A 22,583-nucleotide genomic window follows, 5' to 3' on the forward strand; every position below is an offset into this window, starting at 1 on the left:
TTCCTTCCCCCCGCTGCTGGCACCAGCTTCCCTCTGGCACCCAGGACCCAGGCTTCCCTCACAGCCCCATCTTCATTAGGAAGGACGCCTGGTCTAATTAGCATATTATGCTTTTATTATTATAGACTATTAGCCCGTTTGCACGAAGATTCGTGCAATAGACCTTCATTCACCTGGCTGCCTGCACCAGTTTTCTGCCGGCACTGGGGACCCAGGCCTTGGCTGTGGCCACCGCCTTCTGCCTTTTTCAGGGTCGGGGCTTGGCCCCGGGCAGTGGCCTTGGGCTAGGCCGCACCCAACATCCCTGTTAAGGATCGCAGGAGCCGACCCCCAGTGGTTTCCTGCGATCCGTGCAGGCTCCCCGCTGGTGCCCAAGGCCGGGAAAGCCTCGGGCAGCTTTCCCGGCCTTGGGCTCGGCCCACCCAGAGTCCCTGCTACCCATCGCAGGAGCCGACCCCCAGTGGTTTCCTGCGATCCGTGCAGGCTCCCTGCTGGTGCCCAAGGCCCCAAGGTCCCTGCAACGGTTTCCTGGTGGGCGTGGCTTGGTTGGTGGGCGTGGCTTGGGTGTAGCGAAGGTGCGGTCAATTTGCATATTTGTCTATTATAAGGTAAGATTCAATAGGCAGTTCTGGGTTGCTATTTCCCATTAGAGGGGGCTCAATACCCGCCTTATTTATCTGCTATTCACAAGCTCCACCTTTGCGGTCCACATTTCAGCTAGCAGGAAAAAGAAAAGGGGAGGGGACAGGAATGCCCCTCTTTTAGGAATACTTCCTGGAAATGTGCCTGTGGCCAGCACTCAGTCACATGGCTACATAAGATGCAGCAAGCAAATCTGGAACAAGCTGTCTTTGTTGCCATGTCCCAGCTAATAAGTAGGAAACATGTAGAAGGGAAAATGGAAATTAGGAATAAGTGGTAAACCCTGCCACATGCATATCCCAAAAATTAATTCATATTTGGCTTGTAGGACTGCAGGACCAAGTAACAACATAGTTATATCAAAACCTGTATCAATGTGTCCCCTGTCAGACTCTCAACTTTAAAGATTTAGATCTTTCAAATTAAATAACATGTCTGTATGCAGCACTGACTTTCCTCACCAGATAAGCACAAGTAAAATGGCAAACAGGCACTTAATAAATGAATGACTTAATAACTTAATGATTCTTAAGAAAGGAAAAGACATTAGAGACAAAAATTTCCTCTACACACAGAACTGTATACTGATGAGACTTCCTGTAACCTGTTTCCTTGGACAAGTCACTCAGTAACTTGAAGTTCCAGGCATCACACGAAATGGGTATGTCACGAGGATCAAATGAGATTACACGTGTCAAGTGCTTTGTAAACATCAGAGTTTTATACAAATATAAAGTTATGCACTTTCAAAGCTATCACTCCAAATAGACACTTATTCAATTAAACAAAACATCTTTAAAAAATTTTAACAATGTATAAATACATTGACAAAACAGTTTGTTGATTGAGACTCCAACAAAGGTTACAGAATAAGAGAATTTACATATGTCTGTAACAGTTCATAGACTGTTACACATATTGCTTTTTAAGAAATACCATTAACACAAATGCATGGTTTACAATATACCCACTAAAGCAAGAAAAAAAAATAGATTCATAAAATAAAGTGTCTCTTAGGCATTTATTATGCCAAGTATTTAAATAATTATTCTTACTATGACAGAAGAATAATGCTCTCTTCATGGTAAAAAGTTTCGTTAGGCCAAGAACCACTGACGCTCTTCGGGAGGTTCCAAAGTAAAAGCTGGCTGTACTCTCCAAAAACAAATAGAACACAGCAATCTCTAAGTACCCCTTACACATAAACCATGAAAACTCATTTATATTAATAGACCTAAAATACATGACTTGTTACTATAAAAATAAACAAAATTTTAGAAACTAGCTCATGCCACTGATCCAAATTTGGTTTTTATCTGCCTGTGAATGCCTAGGATAAGAGTTTCATTATCAAGTACATAGTAAGCCATAAAATTAACAATTATTTCTAACTTATACATAGCCAAAGTGCTCACTCTTACCATGGAAGCAAAACTTTCTTCTGAAAATAACCTACAGAAATATTTAAATACACATAATTTTGAAATGAGATTAAGAACAACATTCTATGGATCAAAATGCAAACATCTTCATTACATATGTACACGAACATAAACACTCTTGTCAAACTGCAGTGCGTGGATATTACATGACTGGGCACACACATATGTACACCATGAACCAAATTTTGACAATGTTTCTAGCAATACCATATTTTCAAGCCCCAAATGCTAGCAAGAAAATGAAAATTACTTTAACTTTTTTTTAAGTAAATTTTCAAATGGAAAAACAAACCCAATACTCCTCTCTGCTACATGTACTGAGTTCTAAAAGGCTCAGAGTGAAGAATCTCTTCAGTTGTTCCCAATATAACAGAACACACGGGACTTCTCCCCCTCTTCAGGAAGTCTGATCATCTCCGGTGTTCTGCAAAAGAGTAAGAACTCCTGAATAAAAAAAGTTATTTTACTTAACACAGACTTCAAAGAACTAGGAAAATACTCCGTATTTGTAAGCAGAGCCAGCTACATTAACTTACATTCAATGGCCCCAATCATGTTAAAAATTACAAACATGCTGGAGAAGCAAATCAATGGATCCACCCCAACGTCCAGCAGGTCAGTGTCATTTTAGCAGAGTACCACCAGGTACCAGATAAGTCCACTAATCCTACCCAACATTCACTTTCACTGTATTCAACAGCCACCTCCATTTCAGAAACACTGAAAATCCTAAGGAAAAACACCTAAGCACACACTTGACAATTACCATAATGGACCACAGCAAAGCTATTTTGTCATCGTGCAAAAACCCTCAGGAGGAGAATCATGTCCCTCCAAAAATAGTACTTTTCTCTATTTCTCATCCTTTATACAAGAGAAACTACAGCAGAATGAAAAGAACAATGAATTTCATAGGAGAGCTGGATTAAGCCCTAGTTTTGTACCATTTATTAGCTGTATATTCTTCAGTAGGGCTTTAGTTATCTAAATGCAATCGTTGGACCCACTGGGAACTTGTTAGACATGCAAACTGAGACCCCACCCAGATCAAATAAACAAGGAACTCTGGAGGGGGACCCCCCCACTCGTTACGGCCCTCTTGGTGATCCTGATACCTGTTCAAGTTTGAGACTCACTGTGTAATACAATACTACCTGACAACCTACTGCCTGCAAACAAAGAACTAAACATTTTTCCCCAAGAGATTTAACAATCTATGATTACTACTTATCCCATTGAAAAATCTCATAAATATTCTTATTGGGGAATTGTAGTAAAACCAGTATGTTCTAAAAAAAATCTCAGTACTTTAAAACAATCTTTAAATATACAGTCTTATTTTGTTTCTAATTGTTCTTACTATATAAAACCTAAACCTTACAGTATCATTCTTCAAAGCTGTTAGAGCCACCAGAATTAATAAAAAGTAACTAAACTTTTTTTAAGTAAGCTATTATCAATGACAGTTTCTCTCTCTGGTTTTAAAATAATTTTAGGACACTGACAATACTCTGGAATGTCTTAAAAGCCTCCAAAAAGTAATTAAAATAACTTTATCAACTCATATCTAAATAAATATGTGCCTTAAAAAACTTAAGTATTTCATAAAAACTAAACTCCACAAGAGTTAGAAATCACTGCATTAGTAGTCACCTGACACATGAAATTTAGCCTCACAGCCAGAAAAAACTTACTTGTCTTAAAAACTGCTTTCCAAGATAAGATGTGGCCATGCTGGTTAAATTCTTTCTGCTGCCCACTTTGCACCTGATGTAGCCATATAGGTTGGCACCTTGTAGCACCACACCCATGGTAACCACTGCCTAGAAGAGAAAAATAAGCAATGATTACTAACCTACACCATAAATGAGACCCGACAGTGTCCTGGGGAGAAGGAAAAGGAAGCTCTATGAAGGGGGGTTGTGCCAATAAGACTTCTTCACCTGCCAGAATAGATGTATCCAACATGTACTCTGCACAAGGCGCCCCATCACCTGCCTAACAAACATTAATTAAATACACATGCTACAGCAGGCACCAGGTCGCCCCTGGAAATCAAGTGGGGTAACTGTGGTAGGCAGTTAGACAGAAATGAGCAGAGCAAGGATGAGGGGCCAGATACAGAAGGTCATCGGGGTGGAAAGCCCTAAGTGCCTAGCAAGGGACAATTGTAGGGTGGGACCTCGTCCCAGGGTAGCCTTCCCTCCCCTGGCTTATCACTGGTCATGCGGTTTGACTCCCTGACCTTTCCTCCTAGAGATAACATCTAGGCCTCAGTTGTATTTCAGCTCCAGGCCCAGAAAAGCAGCAAAACCAGACAATGACCATGGCTGCCTCAGGACCAGCTGCCCTGACTAGTGACCCCTGCGCTGGCGCCTACCAACCAATCAGGGGAGACCCAGACACTGAAAGGATTCACCAGGAAAACTGCTGAATATTCTATTAAGATCTCCCCCAGGCCCTAGCTGGTTGCTCAGTGGGTAGAGCGTCAGCCTGCGGACTGAAGGGTCACAGGTTTGATTCTGAGCTAGATTCCCAGTGTGGGGTGTGCATGAGGCAGCCGATCAATGATTCTCTCTCATCACTGTATCACTCTCAGTGTCTCTCTCTCTCTCTATCTCTTTCTCTCCGCCCTTCCTCTCTGAACTTAAAAAAAAATTAAAAAGAAAAGCTCTCCCCTGGGACCTCCCTAACACCCTTAGGACAGAGGACCCAGCATGGGAGCGGCCAGCACCTTTCCCTTTCCTCTTGGTTTTTGCTCCCCCTCCCCCAAGTGCATTACCATTACCTTCCTCACTCCCAAGGCCCTTCCTTTACCTCTATAACTTCTTTCTTAAGCCCACTTTTTCTACAAATTACTTCTTCTACTTCTATCCTACCTGATAAAAGAGTAATATACAAATTGACCCTAACTCCGCTACACCCACAAGCCACGCCCACCAGCCAATCAGGAGCAAATATGCAAATAAACACAATCAAGATGGCTACAGCCACAGAGAGCAGGAGGGAGGCTTGGGTTGCCCCGGTAAAAAAGGAAGCCAAGCTTTCCCCATGCCTTTGCAGGCCTAAGCCTCCACTGAAGGCTACAAAGTTTCAATTATAGAAGGTAAACGAATCCAAACAGAAATGGTGGAGCTGGAAAGAGTGGGAGGCTTGGGTTTCCCCCGGCAATGGAAGAAGCAAAGCTTCTGCAGCCCTGGCTGGCCCAGGCCTCCGCTTAAGGCTACAAAGTTTCAATTATAGAACACAAACCCCAAAAGAAATGGCTGCCGGCCATGGAGTGAGCAGGAGGCTTGGCTCCGCTCAAGGCTACAAAGTTTCAATTGTAGAAGGTAAATAAATTCCAGATACCAGGGCCTCTGCTTGGGTCGCCAGGGGGCGTGGCTGGCCTGCAAACCACCACAGGCCCTTCACCCAGGCCGCCCCACACCCCAAGGGAACCCCCACCCTGATTCAGGACACCCTTCAGGGCAAACCAGCTGGCCCCCACCCATGCACCAGGTCTCTATCCTATCTAATAAAAGAGTAATATGCAGATTGACCATCACTCCAACACACAATATGGCTGCCCCCAAGTGGTCAAAGATCCTGCCCCATGTGGACACAAGATGGCCACCACAAGATGGCCAGCAGGGGAGGGCAGTTGGGAGGGACCAGGCCTGCAAGGGAGGGCAGTTGGGGGCAATCAAGCCTGCAGGGGAGGGCAGTTAGGGGTGACCAGGCCAGCAGAGGAGGGAAGTTGGGGGTGACGGGGCCTGCAGGGAAGGGCAGTTGGGTGGGACCCAGGCCTGCAGGGGAGAACAGTTGGGGGGGACCAGGCCTGCAGGGGAGGCCAGTTAGGGGCAAACAGGCTGGCAGGGGAGCAGTTAAGCATCAATCAGGCTGGCAGGGGAGTGGTTAGGGGGTGATCAGGCTGGCAGGCAGAAGCGGTTAGGGGCAATCAGAAAGGCTGGCAGGCAAGCAGTTGGGAGCCAGCAGTCCTGGATTGTGAGAGGGATGTCCGACTGCCCGTTTAGGCCCGATCCCACCAGGATCAGGCCTAAACGGGCAGTCAGACATCCCTCGAGGGGTCCCAGATTGGAGAGAGTGCAGGCTGGCCTGAGGGACACCCCCCACCCCTTCCCCCCGTGCACGAATTTCATGCACCGGGCCTCTGGTGGTTTTATAAATAAACTAGAGGCCCGGTGCACAAAATTCAACCAAAGGGCTCAGCCCTCCCAGCCTGTCGCAGCCTCAGCGGCCCTTGACACCCCAGCTGACCCTCACAGACCCTCACAGCCTCAGCCAGCCCTCGCAGCCCCAGCTTCATCAGGAAGGTTGTTCTGCTGTTTGACCTGAGAGTATTATCCTAGCCAAGTAGCCATCCTATCTAATAAAGAGGTAATATGCAAACTGACCATCACTCCAATACACAAGATGGCCACCCCCATGTGGATACAAGATTGTCGCCACAAGATGGCCGGCAGGGGAGGGCAGTTGTGGGCAATCAGGCCAGCAAGGGAGGGCAGTTGGGAGGGACCAGGCCTGCAAGGGAGGGCAGTTGGGGGCGATCAAGCCTGCAGGGGAGGGCAGTTGGGGGTGACCGGGCTGTAAGAGGGCAGTTGGGGATGACCAGGCCTGCAGGGGAGGGCAGTTGGGGGGAACCCAGGCCTGCAGAGGAGGGCAGTTGGGGGCAACCAGGCCTGCAGGGGAGGGCAGTTGGGAGGAACCAGGCCTGCAGGGGAGGGCAGTTGGGGGTGACCAGGTCAGCAAGGGAGGGCAGTTAGGGGTGACCAGGCCGGCAGGGGAGGGCAGTTAGGGGTGACCAACCAGCAGGAGAAGGCAATTAGGGGCAACCAGCCTGGCAGGGGAGGGCAGTTAGGGGTGACCAGGCTGGACAGGGGGGGAAGTTTGGGGTAACCGGGCCAGCAGGGGAGGGCAGTTGGGGGCGGCCAGGCCTGCAGGGGAGGGCAGTTAGGGTCAACCAGGCCTGCAGGGGAGGGCAGTTAGGGTCAACCAGGCCTGCAGGGGAGGGCAGTTGGGGAGGCCCAGCCCTGCAGGGAAGGGCAGCTGGGGGGGACCAGGCCTGCTGGGAAGGGCTGTTAGGGGTGACCAGGCCGGCAGGGGAGGGCAGTTAGGGGCAATCAGGCCAGCAGGGGAGCAGTTAGGCGTCAATCAGGCTGGCAGGGGAGTGGTTAGGGGGTGATCAGGCTGGCAGGCAGAAGCGGTTAGGGGCAATCAAGCAGGCAGGCAGGCGAGCGGTTGGGAGCCAGCAGTCCTGAATTGTGAGGGATGTCCGACTGCCCGTTTAGGCCCGATCCCACCAGGATCGGGCCTAAATGGGCAGTCGGACATCCCTCGAAGGGTCCCAGATTGGAGAGGGTTCAGGCTGGATTGAGGACACAGCCCCTGCACCCCCCCCCCCTGTGCACGAATTTCATGCACCAGGTCTCTAGTTCAAGAATAAAATCAATAGGCTCATATCCTTAAACATGACAGAGCCAAAGGAAAACAACGCCTACAACTTGTTTTTTAAATCACCCAACAATGAAATTTAGCCAACCATCCAGGAGATAAGAGGAATAACTGAAATAAAAAGATTGAATTCATGTATTTTAAAATACTGAAGATCAAAGACTGAACAACTGGTCAGAAATGTCATTCAAAAGGTAATTATTATGAACCTTGACAATAAAAATAATACTGGAACAAACAAAACAGGTGATAGAAAGGGAAGAAACAAAGGAGGGAATTTAGGAGAATTCCATTTCTTTTCTAAACAAAGTCAATAAACAGGTTTAAAGGTATTACTTAAAATAAATAAAATAAGATTATGTAGTAAAGTTTTTGGGAAGTCCAATGTTACACACAGAGTTTTGACAGCATTCATGGGTCAACTGTATATTCAACAAAAATCCAGAGATGGAAGCAGGGAGGAAAGGTAGGAGAAACCATGAGAGTTAACTCTACCATCTCCATAGCAGGAAATCAACATATATTAAATGCATTTCCTAATTCATGAAAGAAGGTATGATACAAACATGTAATAAACATAAAAACTAGAAAAACTAAGTAGACAATAAACCTTCCAACTTGAAAAAGGGAAAGTATTTATGTATACATGCAAAAAAAAAGAGAACCTATATAGCAAAACAGAGACAAGAAAATATAAAAAAATAGGGAAAAACATACCGTATTTTCCGGCGTATAAGACCACTGGGCATATAGAAGATTTTCCTGGGTTAAAAAGTCGTCTTATACACCGGAAAATATGGTAATTAAAAAGCAAATATATCTGATATCAATAATCAAGTGAGACAAACTTTACTATTAAAAGAACAAGACTCATAGTTTGGGTGAAACAACAGATTACATTTTCCAAAGATAGCAACAGTATCTCCTGTTCCACATGCTCTCAGACCCTACTTTAACATGAGATCCCCCCACCCCATCAAGGTGTGAAGCCTAATTCCCACCACCTTGAACAGGTATAGGTAGCAAAGTGATGCTGTGACTTCTGAGGGTAGGTTGTTATTATGGGCTGAATTGTGTCCCTCAAAAGTTCATATGTTGAAATCCTAATCCCAGTACCCACGAATCTATCTATCTATCTATCTATCTATCTATCTATCTATCTATCTATCTATCAATCATCTATACTAGTTGCCCGGTGCACAAAATTTGTTCATGGGGGAGGGGAGGTGTCCCTCAGCCCAGCCTGCACCCGCTCCAATCTGGGACCCTTCAGGGGATGTCCAACTGCCAGTTTAGAGGCCTAAACTGGCAGTCAGACATCCCTCTCGCAATCCGGGACTGCTGGCTCCTAACCGCTCACTTGCCTGCCTTCCTGATCACCCCTAACCACTCTGCATGCCGGCCTGCTTGCCCCCAACTGCCCCCCCAGCCGGACTTCTCGCCAACTGCCCCCACCCTGCCGGCCTGCTCACCCCCAAATGCCCCCCTGCCGGCCTGATCATCCCCCAACTGCCCTCCCTGCCAGCCTGCTCGCCCCCAACTGCCCCCGCCTCTGCTGGCCTGCTCGCCCCCAAATGGCCTCCCCCCGCCAGACTGCTCTCCCCCAACTGCCCCCCCGCCAGCCTGATCACCCCCAACTGCCCTCCCCTCCTGGCCTGATCGCCCCTAACCACCTCTGCCTCTGCCCCGCCACCATGGTTTTGTCCAGAAGGACATCTGAAAGGTCCCCAGGTCTAATTAGAATATTACCCTTTTATTAGTATAGATAGAGGCCTGGTGCACGGGTGGGGGCCGGCTGGTCTGCCCTGAAGGGGGTCCCAGATCAGGGTGTGGGTCTCCTTGGGGGGCGGAGCCAGCCTGGGCAAGGGGCATGGGGCAGTTTGCAGGCTGGCCACTCCCCCATCGGGGTACGGGTCCCCGCTGGGGGGTGTGACTGGCCTGGGCGAGGGGCTGAGGGCTGTTTGGGGGTCATTTGCAGGCCGACCAAGCCCCAGGCTTTGTCCGGAAGGTCTCCGAGTCTAATTAGCATATTACTCTTTTATTAGTATAGATATATACTAGAGGCCTGGTACATGAAATTTGTGCACTGGGGGGGGGGGGTGTCCCTCAGCCCAGCCTGCACCCTCTCCAATCTGGGACCCCTTCGGGGGTGTCTGACTGCCGGTTTCGGGCCTAAACCGGCAGTCGGTCATCCCTCTCACAATCCGGGACTGCTAGCTCCCAACTGCTCGCCTGCTTACCTGCCTGATCACGCCTAACCACTCCCCTGCCAGCCTGATCGACACCTAACTGCTCCCCTGCAGGCCCAATTGTCCTCAACTGCCCTCCCCTGCCAGCCTGGTCGGCTCCAACTGTCCTCCCCTGCTGGCCTGATCGCCACACTGCCCGCCCCTGCTGGTCATCTTGTGGTGGCCATCTTGTGCAAGGGCGTGACAGTCAATTTGCATATTATCGCTCTATTATATAGAATATCTACCTATACTAATAAAAGGGTAATATGCTAATTAGACCGGGAGACCTTCTGGAGTCCTGCTGGACAAAGCCATGGTGGCGGGGCCAAGGCAGAGGCGGTTAGGGGCAATCAGGCTAGGACAGGAGAGCAATTGGGGGTGATCAGGCCAGCAGGGGGCAGTTGGGGGCGATCAGGCCAGCGGGGGGTGGGGGGGGAGCAGTTGGAGGCGAGCAGTGGGGCAGTTGGGGGCAATCATGCCAGTGGGGGTGGCAGTTGGGGGCGAGGAGGCCTGAGCAAACTCGTACAGTTGTAAAAGGTAATTCAGATTGTGAGCTGAAACACTCTTAATTGGAGCTTGACCCTCCAAGTAAGCAATCTAATTGCCATGGGGCCAACAGGCTATGAGGAAGCCCAAGCCACTTGTTCAGGCCATGTGGGAGGCTGTAGGCCTCATGAAGAGGAGATGCCACTCCAGCTCCCAGCCACTCCAGCTACTGTCTGACTGCAACTAAAGAAGCCAGAACTTCCAGACAAGCCCTTCCCAAGCTCATAAACCAGAGAAACCGAGAGAGATCATGAAATGACTGTTGATGTTTTAAGCCACTAAATTTTGGGAAGATTTACTAAATAAGCTATAGCCAAAACAGGTTAGCAACCAATATTTTAAAAAAAGACCACTCTAGTTCCAAACTAAACTAAACATGTTTGTCTGGAGTTTACTGAATATCCTCATCCCACAAGTTAACAATGTGATAAATACAGTAATGTCTGTACCAGGTGGGTTAAATTAAAATTCTGCCAGACACCCGGAGAACTGGTGAAATGGGGTCTTTACTAGGACTCTGCTCGTCAATACTTAAAAAGGAGAGTTGGAAAATCAAACTTGGGAAATTCAGGATCAAGCTGCCCATTCAAGATGGGACCCTGATGTTAACATAAATGGCTGATTACTATGATTACCCATCAGACATCTTAATGGATTATTGAATAGCTATACACTGATACTTACCAACCACTTCAGTCTGAAGGAGAAGAGAGAGCTGAAGGCAAATATCACCCAAAGCACTGGACAGGCAATAAGTCCTAACCAAAAGATTCTTGATTCAGCCTCGGAAACAGTTTTATTCTCTTGAGGGGATGCCTACACAAGAACATGAATTTAATAACCAATGTTTTGTGATATTTATCAGTAAATCTGTTTAACATTTTTTATGAAAAACACCTTATCCTCAAATTCAAATAAATACAGACAACCAAAGTCCTAAGTTAGAACCATCACCCTCCTCCCCCAACCAAAAAACAAAACAAAACAAAACAGTTAGTAGGTCTACCACTATTGTAACTTTAGGAACTGGTTTTAATACACTTGTTTTAAATCAAGAATTTTCAGGACAGAGTAGAGAGTTTGTTTAAGAATGATCTCTGATAGACTTCTATTCAATTCTTCTTGCATTTATAATGTTTATTCATAAGGAAGCTTTAAATGATACCTTCTTAGGTGAGGATCAATGATATCAAGATAATAGTCATCCTAAAAAGTCAAGTCAGGGTCCATAGAAAAAAATGGAATTGAGGGATTCTGGACAATGACCACAATATCTCAGCAGAACCCAGGAATTTAAAAGGGTGGTGGGTTGTTTATAAGGTAGATTTTATAATGTAAAGGAATATGGGCTAAGCATATGCTGCTTTCTGAGAAGTACTTGTCAAGGCCCTTCCAAGCAGAAGGCAAGCAATTTCATTGGTACTATCTCCAAGAATTTTGTCCTCTGCCTCCCAAACAACGTTCATTATAGACAAGCAGGCCAACCCAAAACAGACCAGGGTCCCCTAGGGCTGCTGAAGGGCCAACTTAAAGATGACACTGCGCTGATCAATTCAGATTTTCTATCCAGTCGAAAACCTTCTTTCTTTTTCCTGCCCACGAATGGGAAAGGACCATTGGAGCAAGGACAGAACAAGCTATTAGCAGCAGTGATTCCAGGCCAAGCAACATAAGGAAAGAGACCCTTTGTCATCAGCTCCTAACAGGCAGCTTAGCACACTGTATAAACTCTAACCCAAAGTCCACCCCCCGAGGATTCCTTCCTGTACCATTTACAGTCTGAACTACTCAGAAAAATATAATTAGTTTTAGAAGGCCATCTGATTTAGCATTGACATGACAAATGATTTGGATAGTACTTTTAATCTTGAACACTTCATCCATAAACACTCAAATGTAAACTACACATAATTCATTGAATGATACTAAAAATTGGGGGAGGGAGGAGTTTACCTTCCTGGACTCAAACACCCAATGGCTTTTTCCATCTTCATCAATATGATTCCACCAACGCAGGCCAACCATTAGTCTACCTGTGACATTCTGGTAAAGATTAATATATACAACATATTTTAAAAGCATTATTTAAAGATCTACCATAAGGTCATTATTTCAGTGTAATATTTTACAAACAAAATAGCATTAGCTTTACCTCCATAATGTTCAGTTAAAGATCATTACACACCAGGCCTGGACGAAAGATTAAACAAACGGCAATGGCAGGACCAGCAAGGGTGGAGGAGACAGGGTAAGCATATCCATAAATACCTCCTTTTCCCTCATGAATTATTGTCCTTTCTCCAGTTCAGTAATTTGTTCCTAAACCCTTTGCTCTTTAGCTACTGTGACCTATTTTTCCTATATATTCTGACTGCAGCTACATATCCTATCCTATCCGATCTAATAAAAGAGTAATATGCAAATTAACTATCACTCTGCTACACCCACAAGCCACAACCATCAGCCAATCAGGAGCGAGTATGCAAATTAACCCCCAACCAAGATGGCTGCCGCCATAGAGTGAGCAGGAGGCTTGGGTTTTCCCAGCAATGGAGGAAGCCAAGCTTTCCACACACCCTGGCGGGCCCAGGCCTCCACTCAAGGCTACAAAGTTTCAATTATAGAAGATAAATAAATCCCTACAAAAATGGCAGCAGCCACTGAGCTGGAGAGAGCAGGAGGCTTGAGTTGCCCCCGGCAATGGAGGAAGCCAAGCTTTCTGCACACCCTGGTGGACCCAGGCCTCCACTCAAGGCTACAAAGTTTCAATTATAGAAGATAAATAAATCCCAGATACCAGGGCCTCTGCTTGGGTCGCCGGGGGGCGTGGCCAGCCTGCAAACCACCACAGGCCCCACACCCCAAGGGAACCCCCACCCTGATCCGGGACACCCTTCAGGGCAAACCAGCTGGCCCCCACCCATGCACCAGGCCTCTATCCTATCTAATAAAAGAGTAATATGCAAATTGGCTGTCACTCCAACACACAAGATGGCTGTACCTATGTGGTCAAATATCCTGCCCCCATGTGGACACAAGATGGCCACCACAAGATGGCCAGCAGGGGAGGGCAGTTGGGAGGGACCAGGCCTGCAAGGGAGGGCAGTTGGGGGCAATCAAGCCTGTAGGGGAGGACAGTTAGGGGTGACCAGGCTGGCAGAGGAGGGAAGTTGGGGGCAACTGGGCCTGCAGGGAAGGGCAGTTGGGGGCGACCAGGCCTGCAGGGGAGAGCAGCTGGGGGGGACCAGGCCTGCAGGGGAGGGCAGTTAGGGGCAAACAGGCTGGCAGGAGAGCAGTTAGGCATCAATCAGGCTGGCAGGGGAGTGGTTAGGGGGTGATCAGGCTGGCAGGCAGAAATGGTTAGGGGCAATCAGGAAGGCAGGCAGGCGAGCAGTTGGGAGCCAGAAGTCCTGGATTGTGAGAGGGATGTCCGACTGCCCGTTTAGTCGGACATCCCTCTAGGGGTCCCAGATTGGAGAGGGTGCAGGCTGGGCTGAGGGCCACCCCCCCGCCCGCCCCCCAATGCACAAATTTCATTTACCGCGCCTCTAGTATTTTATAACTATATAACTCTTAAATTGGTTATTATGGATTGAATGTTTACATCCCCCCAAAATTTATATGCTGGCACTCTACCCATATCATGGATTTTAGGAGGTGATTAGGATTAGATTAGGTCATTAGGGTAGAGCCCTCATAGATGGGATTAGTGCCCTTATAAGAATCAAGAGAGAGCTTTTGACCTCTTCTCTGCCCTCTACCATGTGAGGGTACAAGGAGAGATCAGCAGTCTGGAATCCCAAAGAGGGTCCTCAGCCGAAGTCAATGACACTGGCACCCTGACCTTAGATTTCCAGCCTCCAGACCTTGGGAAATAAATCCCTATCTTTTCTATGGCATTCTTTTATAGCTGCTCAAACTAAGACAATGGTTGCAAGCACTGAACTTCACTCAGTACTTCAAATGTACTAAGTTCTTTTCCTCTTATGAACATAACTAATTATTTTGATAGCTTTCCTAATGCTTATTATTCAACAAATATTTATTAAGCATGTAATAAAATTGGGATAACAGACACATTTTCTGTCCTCCTGGAGCTTCAAGTGTTTGTGGGGAAGAGAGGCAGCCAACCAATGGGTGTAACTTCCATTACCAAATGTGGTAAGTACTGAGAGGGAGAGGTGTGGGGTGCCTTAAGAGTCTAACAGGGAAATATTATCTCATCAGGAATCAGAAAATGACTCTCAACATTTGGAATGAAATTTAAAGAATAAGTATAAATCAATAATACAGATTTTTAATTAGTGGCATCCACTAACAGACTCAGAGGTTCTGTGGACTTAGATGGGAAAAATTATCTTTATTTTCACTATCTCCTGGCTAAATTTAATTTACCTTTAAATTATGAATATAGACAATTAACCACAGTACTGGTGGTTTTGCCACAATAAAAACCACAGAATAGTATTTAAAAGCACTATTCATAGCTTCATGGGACTGGAAAAGGAACCCATGGCACAAAAACAATTAGGAATCCCTGTGTTAAGGTAATATGCAGATGAGAACAACATTCTAGGTAGAAAAGCAGACAGTTCTGTTTTCTTTTTAAGCCAAGATATTTTTTAAATTGTCTCTTTTTAAAATTCCAGTTTTGACAACCATTTTTTATTAATTTCTAGTTTTGTTGCACTGGGATAGAAAATGTAGCTGCTCTGAGCACTTTATTTGGATTTCCTTCATAGTGATATTTGATTAATTTTATAAATATTGCACAGGAACTAACTCTTGTTATTAAATTACTAGAGGCCAAGCGCACAAAATTGTGCGCGGGTAGGGTCCCTAGACCTAGCCTGCAATCAGGGCCATCTTCCACCTGCTCTCCAGTCCCGCCCTGCTGCCGCCCAACCCATTCCCCGTGGTTCCCCATTGGCCACCCAGCAATCGGAGCCTGCGGGCTAGGGGGAGGGACCAAGAGGTGGTCAATGCACCTCATAGCGACTGGTTGATCAGTCGTTCTGGTCGTTCTGCCGTTATGGTCGCTGGCTTTTTATTATATAGGATCCTTGCAAGTAAAAAGTTACAAATACCACTATTAAACTGATCTCGTTATTTCATTCAGGTCCTTTCGACCTTACTTATATTCAGCTTTTGTTGCTTTGATTGGTCAAAGCTGTGGCTTGTCAGACTCCTATTATCACAATAATGTTCCTTCCATTTTCTCCGAGTTTCTAAGTTTTTCACTAAACAGTTTGATGTAATGTTATTCTGTGAATGAGCCTTACTGTGATTCATAAAATGATTTTTCTTCCATTGAATGCTATCTTACTCTCATTTCTATTTTGTCTAATAATAATAATGCCATATTTCTTTTTGAATTGGTCTGATGTTATCATTGCATTTTATACTTTTTTCTAATGTCATGATTTTAGTTAGAACTTTTTGGTTGGACTTTTGATTTTTGGCCCAATCTTAGAATTCTTATCTTTAAAAGGTGAGTTTAATCAAATTACATTTACTGTTAGTACTAATTTGCTAGTACTTCCACCACCATGTACTATGCCTTGTGACATTTAAGCTTCCTTGGCATGTGCTTTCTTTCCCTTGCTTTATAAACTGTGTTTTAGTTGCTCCTACCTTTGCCAATGCTGTGAAAGATATACAACCTATTTTACATTTTACTAATAGTTACCACTAAAGTTTTAAAACCATTTAAATTTTTTACTCCATCAGAGTATGGAATAAAGCAAAAGCACCATATAGACTATAACATTTAAAATTTTTAAATAAATGTTTTATTGTTTTAATGATTATAATCTCTTCTTTTGACAACTGTACTGAGATTTATAATAATTATGATAACATCTCTGTTCTAACTAGGTTTGGAACCCTGCCTACCTCCTTTCCCAAGTTCATTCAATAATTTCCCCATCTTGACTTTTTAATTACGCTTCATATAGCAATTGTTTGGATATCTGTAAGTAATTTTGCCAGATAAAGGGTAACATTTTTTAATCCCTCATTAAAAACAAACAAACAAAAAACCCCAAGTTATCAAAAAATATACTTTTGGGGCACATTTTTTAAAACCCTAAACGCAGAAGGTTTTAATTATAAGAATTTGGAAATTATCAGAAAGAAGTGACTGAAGGCCATGTTCCATCTGGCTAAACAGAAATTACATGAACAACAAAAGGGAACAAAATTGTTACCAAGATATAGCAAATACTTTAGAGCATAAAGCAACAGAAGAAATTCAAAGAAAAGCAAGCCAGAGAAGACTGTACAAAAGAAAAGCTTAAATAAAACAGACTTCTGTATTCTTCATTCTCAGCATTTTGTGGCCTATGGAAACTGGCCACCACCAAACCAACCACTGCCGGTATCTGTAAAATCAGAAGGTCTAAAAACTGCTGCGTTGGTGGCGGTGAACAGACTTGTCACATCTTACTCGTCTTTGAATCAATATATGTCTCTGAAATTCCAAAATTAGCTTTTGCTTTTTTCCCCTTCCATCCCAATCATTTTACTATGAAAATTCCAAGCACACAGAAGAGTAGTTTTACAGTTAACACCTATATACCTATCACCTAGAGCAGGCATCCTCAAACTTCGGCCCGCGGGCCACATGCGGGTGTTTTTGCCGTTTTGTATTTTTACTTCAAAATAAGATATGTGCAGTGTGCATAGGAATTTGTTCATAGTTTTTTTTTTTAAACTATAGTCCGACCCTCCAACGGTCTGAGGGACAGTGAACTGGCCCCCTGTTTAAAAAGTTTGAGGACCCCTGACCTAGGGTATACAGTTTCTATTTTAAAAGTTACTTTATCACATGTCCACCTACCTATGTATCTATCCATCATCTCTCTACTCATCACTGCCTTTGAGTTTGAAACCATTTCTTATATTCCTTTCTATCCCCTACAACTTCAGCACTACTGACATTTTGGGCTAGATAATTCTTTGTTTTGGGGAACTATCCAATCTGTGCATTTAAGATGTTTAGCAGTCGCTGGCCCCTACCCACTAGATGCAAAGAGCACTCTTCCCCCACCTATTGTGATAACCAAAAATGTCATCAGTCATTGAGACATACATGCCCTGCAGGGCAAAACGGGTCCTGGTTGAGAAATACTGCACTAGAGCCTTCACAGATGGTGGTACTCCTTAAGTATTTGTGAATAAACTATCCTGAGGTCTTACCTAGACAGCCAGAAGTGACCCAGAAGCAAAACAGGTGAAATGGATTAGAAGCAGTATGTAGTGACATTTATTAGATTTTAAAGCTGATGTAGGCTGACACAAGGCACAGATACACCTGGCACTTTAACACAGAAGAGGCCCAAGGTAACAAAAAGATAAATTAATGCCTACCCAAAATGCTAAGTTTCATTTTTTGTACTGTTTATACACCATTCAATCTCATCATATAAAATGGTTTCAAAATAAAACATTCAAACCTACCTTGACTGCCCAAAAATCACATGACAATAACAAGATAATCGTCACCATACAGGCAATAAAGCTGCTGCTGAACAATTCACAGAGAAGATAGACTACAATTGCACTGACTCGAAAGAATAAATGGAAAAATGATGCCACTGGATGTCTGAAAACCAAAACATAACAAAAGAAATGTGATTACATTTTAGACAGTTACTGCAGATGTAGATGAAAAATGCTTCAGCCATAGCATAATCATGCTGTTTGGTCAAAATAAAAGATGATTTGAGGAAGAAGCAAATCACCAACCTCTCTTTTTTCTTAAGTCCCATTATTTGACTAAGCCCTGTTGTACAACAGCAAATACACTATGTAAACAGGACTTTAACAACTCATTGAATACTTCAGGCATGAAGACAAAGTAACCATCAGGAAGTGTTTTTAACAGCTTTATTGAGATATAGTCCATATACCTTACAATTCACCTATTGGAAGTATATAATTCAATGTTTTTCTTTTAAATATATTCATAGATTGTACAACCATCACCATAATTTCAGAACATTTTCATTACCCCAAAGGAAACCTTTACCCATGGGCACTCACCCCCATTTACACCAACCCCATCACTTCTCCAGCCCTAGGCAACCATTAATGTACCTTTGTAAAGATTTGCCTATTCTGGACATTTCATATAAATGAAATTGTACGATATATGGTCTTTTGTGACTGCCAACTTTCACTTTGTTTTCAAAGTTTAGGTAGAACCTGATTCCATTAAGTGAATTTCTTTAGAGAGAACTAAATTTGGAATAGAAATGTTTGGCTTGATATTTTCATGTTAGTTTATATAAAAGATGCAATTCTGAAATTTGTACAATAAATCAAAATATCATAATGCATCTACAGAAACTACTAGTATTTAAAGGAAAACATAGTAGTGGTCATATAATTGGATTTGCAGATTTAAAAACAGTGTTGAGTAAAATTCCATGTCAGTTATGCACAATGAGAATCTGAAATGTCCCCATTTTTGTCTAAGACTAAAGATCACACTAGTGAGATACAGTATTCACAAGAACATCACAACCACTCTGCTTGAATCACATCAGCCGTCACCAGTTCACAGGCAGAACAGTACTGGACACTAACACAACTCGTAAACGTTATTTTCATACCTGATTTTGGATTTTTGGGGTCGATTAGTTGTTTCCTCTTCTGCATCAAACAGTGCAACATCTTCACTGTCATCATTACTGTCCTAATAAGAAAATTAAATACCCATGAAGCAAAACGAATTCAGCATGTACATGCTGACTACATACAAGGCAAGCATGCTAGTCAAAATGGAAAACAAGGTTAAGGCATGGTCAAAGCCATCTGGATTCAGAACTTAGGAAAGGGCATGTGCAGCCCCTTCACTCCCATCCGAATCGACTGGCAAAACCCCCATTACATTTTAGACAGTTACTGCGGATGGAGATGAAAACTGCTTCAGCCAGAGCATAGTCATGTAGTTTGTAGTAAAAAGTTATTAGAAAATGTAGCTGCTCTGAGCAATTTATTTGGATTTCCTTCGAAGTGAGATTGAAGCAAGGACAGAAAAAGCCCCCCCGCCCCCCCACTCCACCCCATCAAGGTAGTGTGTGTGTGGGGGAGGGGGGGGGCTTGTTTTGCTGTCTCCATCCAAGTATCTGCTGTCTCCATCCGTACCCAAGCTGCTGAGCCTGTGAGAAAGCCACCAGGGTGCAGACGATGGTCCTGCGTTGGGAGAAAGGAGTCTTTTTGGCTCCTCCTTCACAGAATCATCTGACTTGCATTGTTTCCCTGACCCCTTCTCATAACTCTTTTTACCCAAAGCAAAACCATCTGTGCTCTGAATCACTTCTCTTCCTGCCTCCTCGGGGGCTTGTTCCATTAATTTTCTCTTTATTTACACTTTCTTGTATCTTCAAAGCTTTCTATTAGATCTTTCCAATCAGCATGGAAACTTCTTCAGAAGTCCTTTACAGAGTGAAAAGATATTTTAAAAACCTTGATCCTGAATCTCTCCTTCCATCTTCCACTTTCCAAAGGGTTCCTTCCTTTCACAACTTTAGGCTTCTAAGAGTGGTTCACATTTCAACCCACTGCAATTCACCTTCAGCCTCAACCACAATAAATCTGCTCTTTATACCTTTCCTAGTGCCAGCCACTCATCCATCGGCCTCCCTGCTTCTAGTTCCAGTGGCATGCTCAGCTCTACTCCAGCCTCTCATTATCTACTGAGTAATCCTCCCAACATGAAAATCATACCGTGTCACTCCCCTGCCCAAATTGTCTATGGAGCCCCTACATGTATGGAATAAAACTTAACTCCCTCACACATAGCTTAGATCTCATGATCTGATCCCCCCTACTTAACTTCTGCACCCCCTCCCGCTAGACAATACAGCAATAGTTACTACATGTTCTGAAAACACAGGTTCTCTCCCTTCCTTCTGCCTTTCATGTTTACCCAGAAAGCTCTTCCCTTTCCCATCTCCTACGAAGCTCACCATTAGGCAAACATCAAATCATCTTTCAAATTTCTGCTCAAATACTGATTTAACAGAGAAACTTTCCCCAGGCATACCATTTCCGGTTCCCATAGCACTGGAACAAATCTCCATTTGAACCATTATCTCAGGATATTCTTATGCAAGTGTACCCCTCCCTCCCTCCAAACTGTAAGCTACTGGGGGGCAAGGTCTGTCCCTGCACTGCAGTGAGTCCTAGTGTCTAGGAGAGCACGAGGCCAGGCAATACAATCCAACACAAAGGAGGCGATCGCCTATAAAGCATGGCGGACTGATCAGGGCCAGGAAAAATACAAGTGCAAGTGAGAGCACAGGTCAGAGGATCTGGAGAAGCTTCCGGGAGGAGTTTACCAGCGGGGCCTCGACAGAACAAGAGGGCCTCCTGCTCAATCCAGTCCCTTAACCAGGAATATGTTCAAAGGTCTAGAAGTAAGAATACACAAAGTATGCACAGGGAACGGCAGAGCCCTCAGAGTAAGAGAAAGGTGGAAGAAGTGAAGGAGGAACTAAAGCTAGAAAAGTAAAATGGACTCAGGTCAGAGACCAGTTGTTCTCAACCTTGGGTACAGGCTGGAATCAGCTGGGTCCCACCCTGAGGTTCAGGCGTAATTGGTCTGGGGTGTAGTGTGGGCATCTGGATTTTTGAAAACTCTCTAGATGGTAATAAGTGTGCAGCCAAGAGTATGATGCTATGGAATTACTGTCCTAATAAGAACATTAAATACCCATGAAGCCTTCAGCTCTTGATCCAAACAGTCCAATCTCCACCCAGCAGCCAAGGTGACTTTTTCACATGAGGTCTTATCATTCCCCTACTGACAACCCACAGCACTGTGGCTGGAAAACAGACTCCTAGGCTGACATATCACAACCTGGGCCCTGCTCACCTCTAAGCCCTGGCCCAGGCCATGCCCTCCATTAACTGTGGTGGGACCAATAATGCCTCCTCTTACTCCACCAAAGAAGTCCACGTTGTAATCCCTGGATAGTGTGGATATGTAAATTTGCTTGGGAAAAAATATTTGGCAGAAGTGATTAAATGAATGGTCTTGAGATGGGGAGATCATCCAGGTGGCCCCAATGATGCCATTACAATGGTCCTTGAAAGAGAAGCCCAGGAGGGTCAGAGCCAGGGAAGGTGATGAGACAATGAAAGGAGAGGTCACATGACGGAAAGTGGCCACGGCGTTACCCACAGGTCACCAGTGACCTCACTGAAGGCTGTTTCAGGGCCTAGAACAGTGCCTGGGCCGGGGTAATGCCTCCAATAAGAGAAAGCACACCTGTGATCACCCAGTGAAAGTGCACCTCACAGAACTCTCTTTTAAAGAACGGATTACTAAATTATTCATAGTAATCTCTGACTGGAAACTTGTGGGCTGTAATGAAATCCACCAACCACCACCAATTCTGGTTTAGCTGGGCAGCGCTCCCCTCGGGGTCAGGCCGAGCCGCCCGCATTCAGAGCTGAGACTGCAGCCCGGCTCCGACCCGTTCCTGCAGCCGCTCCGCACGCAGCGCCCGCGCCTGTCCGGGGTGCGCGTCCTCGCCGAGCCGCTCTCGCTCGGCACCAGCGGCGCCCCCGAAGCCGCCGCGGCCTGGACAGCGGCCCGCGCCCGCCCCCGCCGCTCCTCCTCCGGCTCGGGCAGCCACCGGGGCGCGGACGCCAAAGCCCGGGACGCTCCGCTCGCGCCCCACCCTCTCCAGGCCGAGGTCGGGCACAGCCGCCCTCCGCTGCCGCGGCAGCCCCTCACCTGATGCAACATGGCGGCCCAGCGCAGCCCACTTCCGGGAGCCACGTCAGCGCCGACCGCTGGGCGGGGACTGGAACTCACGCGACTCGGTCACCAAAGGCCTGGAGGAGCCGAAGAGCAGGCCCCAGCCCGTCCCCACTTCCGCTTTTCAGCGCCTCGCGGGAGGAGCCAGTACGGGGACCGGCGTGGGGGCGGGGCGTGGCGATCGTGGGGGCGTGGCGATCGTGGGGCGGGGCGAGCGTGAGGGCGGGAACGGAGCAAGGGAGTGGGCGGGGCGACCCTGGGGCGGGGCGAGCTGGAGACCCGAGAGTGCGTGGCGGAGGGTCGCGAGAAGCGGGCTGGGGCGGGGCGACCAGGGATGGGTGGGGCTGGGGCGGCTCGGGGGCGGAGCGACCAGGGACTGGGAGGCTCGGGGGCGGGGCAGCCAGGGACGTGGCACGCTGCGCGGGCGGGGGCTAGGTTTGCCGCGTGGAACTATTATTCCTACCAGCGTTGATGTCCGAAGGCGAGCGTATC

General features: G+C 45.8%; 1 protein-coding gene across 4 annotated transcripts; it reads right to left on the bottom strand.

Annotated features, from left to right (window-relative positions):
- Positions 1 to 513: 513 nt before the first annotated feature.
- Positions 514 to 22,224, bottom strand: LOC307115634 (Golgi apparatus membrane protein TVP23 homolog B). 4 transcript variants are annotated; one of them, XM_079798931.1, is made up of 8 exons: positions 19,610 to 21,687; positions 19,469 to 19,516; positions 18,934 to 19,016; positions 17,777 to 17,921; positions 12,269 to 12,358; positions 11,000 to 11,131; positions 3,779 to 3,907; positions 514 to 2,508 (listed from the first exon to the last, which is right to left on the bottom strand). In XM_079798931.1, exons 1-8 carry the CDS (start codon positions 19,622 to 19,624, stop codon positions 2,482 to 2,484), a joined length of 669 nt encoding a protein of 222 aa, XP_079655057.1. In that variant the 5' UTR covers positions 19,625 to 21,687; the 3' UTR covers positions 514 to 2,481. The 4 variants fall into 4 exon arrangements, with proteins under 4 accessions (XP_079655057.1, XP_079655060.1, XP_079655058.1 ...); XM_079798934.1 differs by lacking the exons at positions 19,469 to 19,516; positions 19,610 to 21,687 and adding an exon at positions 21,713 to 22,034; XM_079798932.1 differs by lacking the exon at positions 19,469 to 19,516 and having other exon boundaries at positions 19,610 to 21,685.
- Positions 22,225 to 22,583: the final 359 nt, after the last annotated feature.

Source organism: Cnephaeus nilssonii (assembly GCF_951640355.1).
Source record: "Cnephaeus nilssonii genome assembly, chromosome: 19".
Classification (NCBI taxonomy): domain Eukaryota; kingdom Metazoa; phylum Chordata; class Mammalia; order Chiroptera; family Vespertilionidae; genus Cnephaeus; species Cnephaeus nilssonii.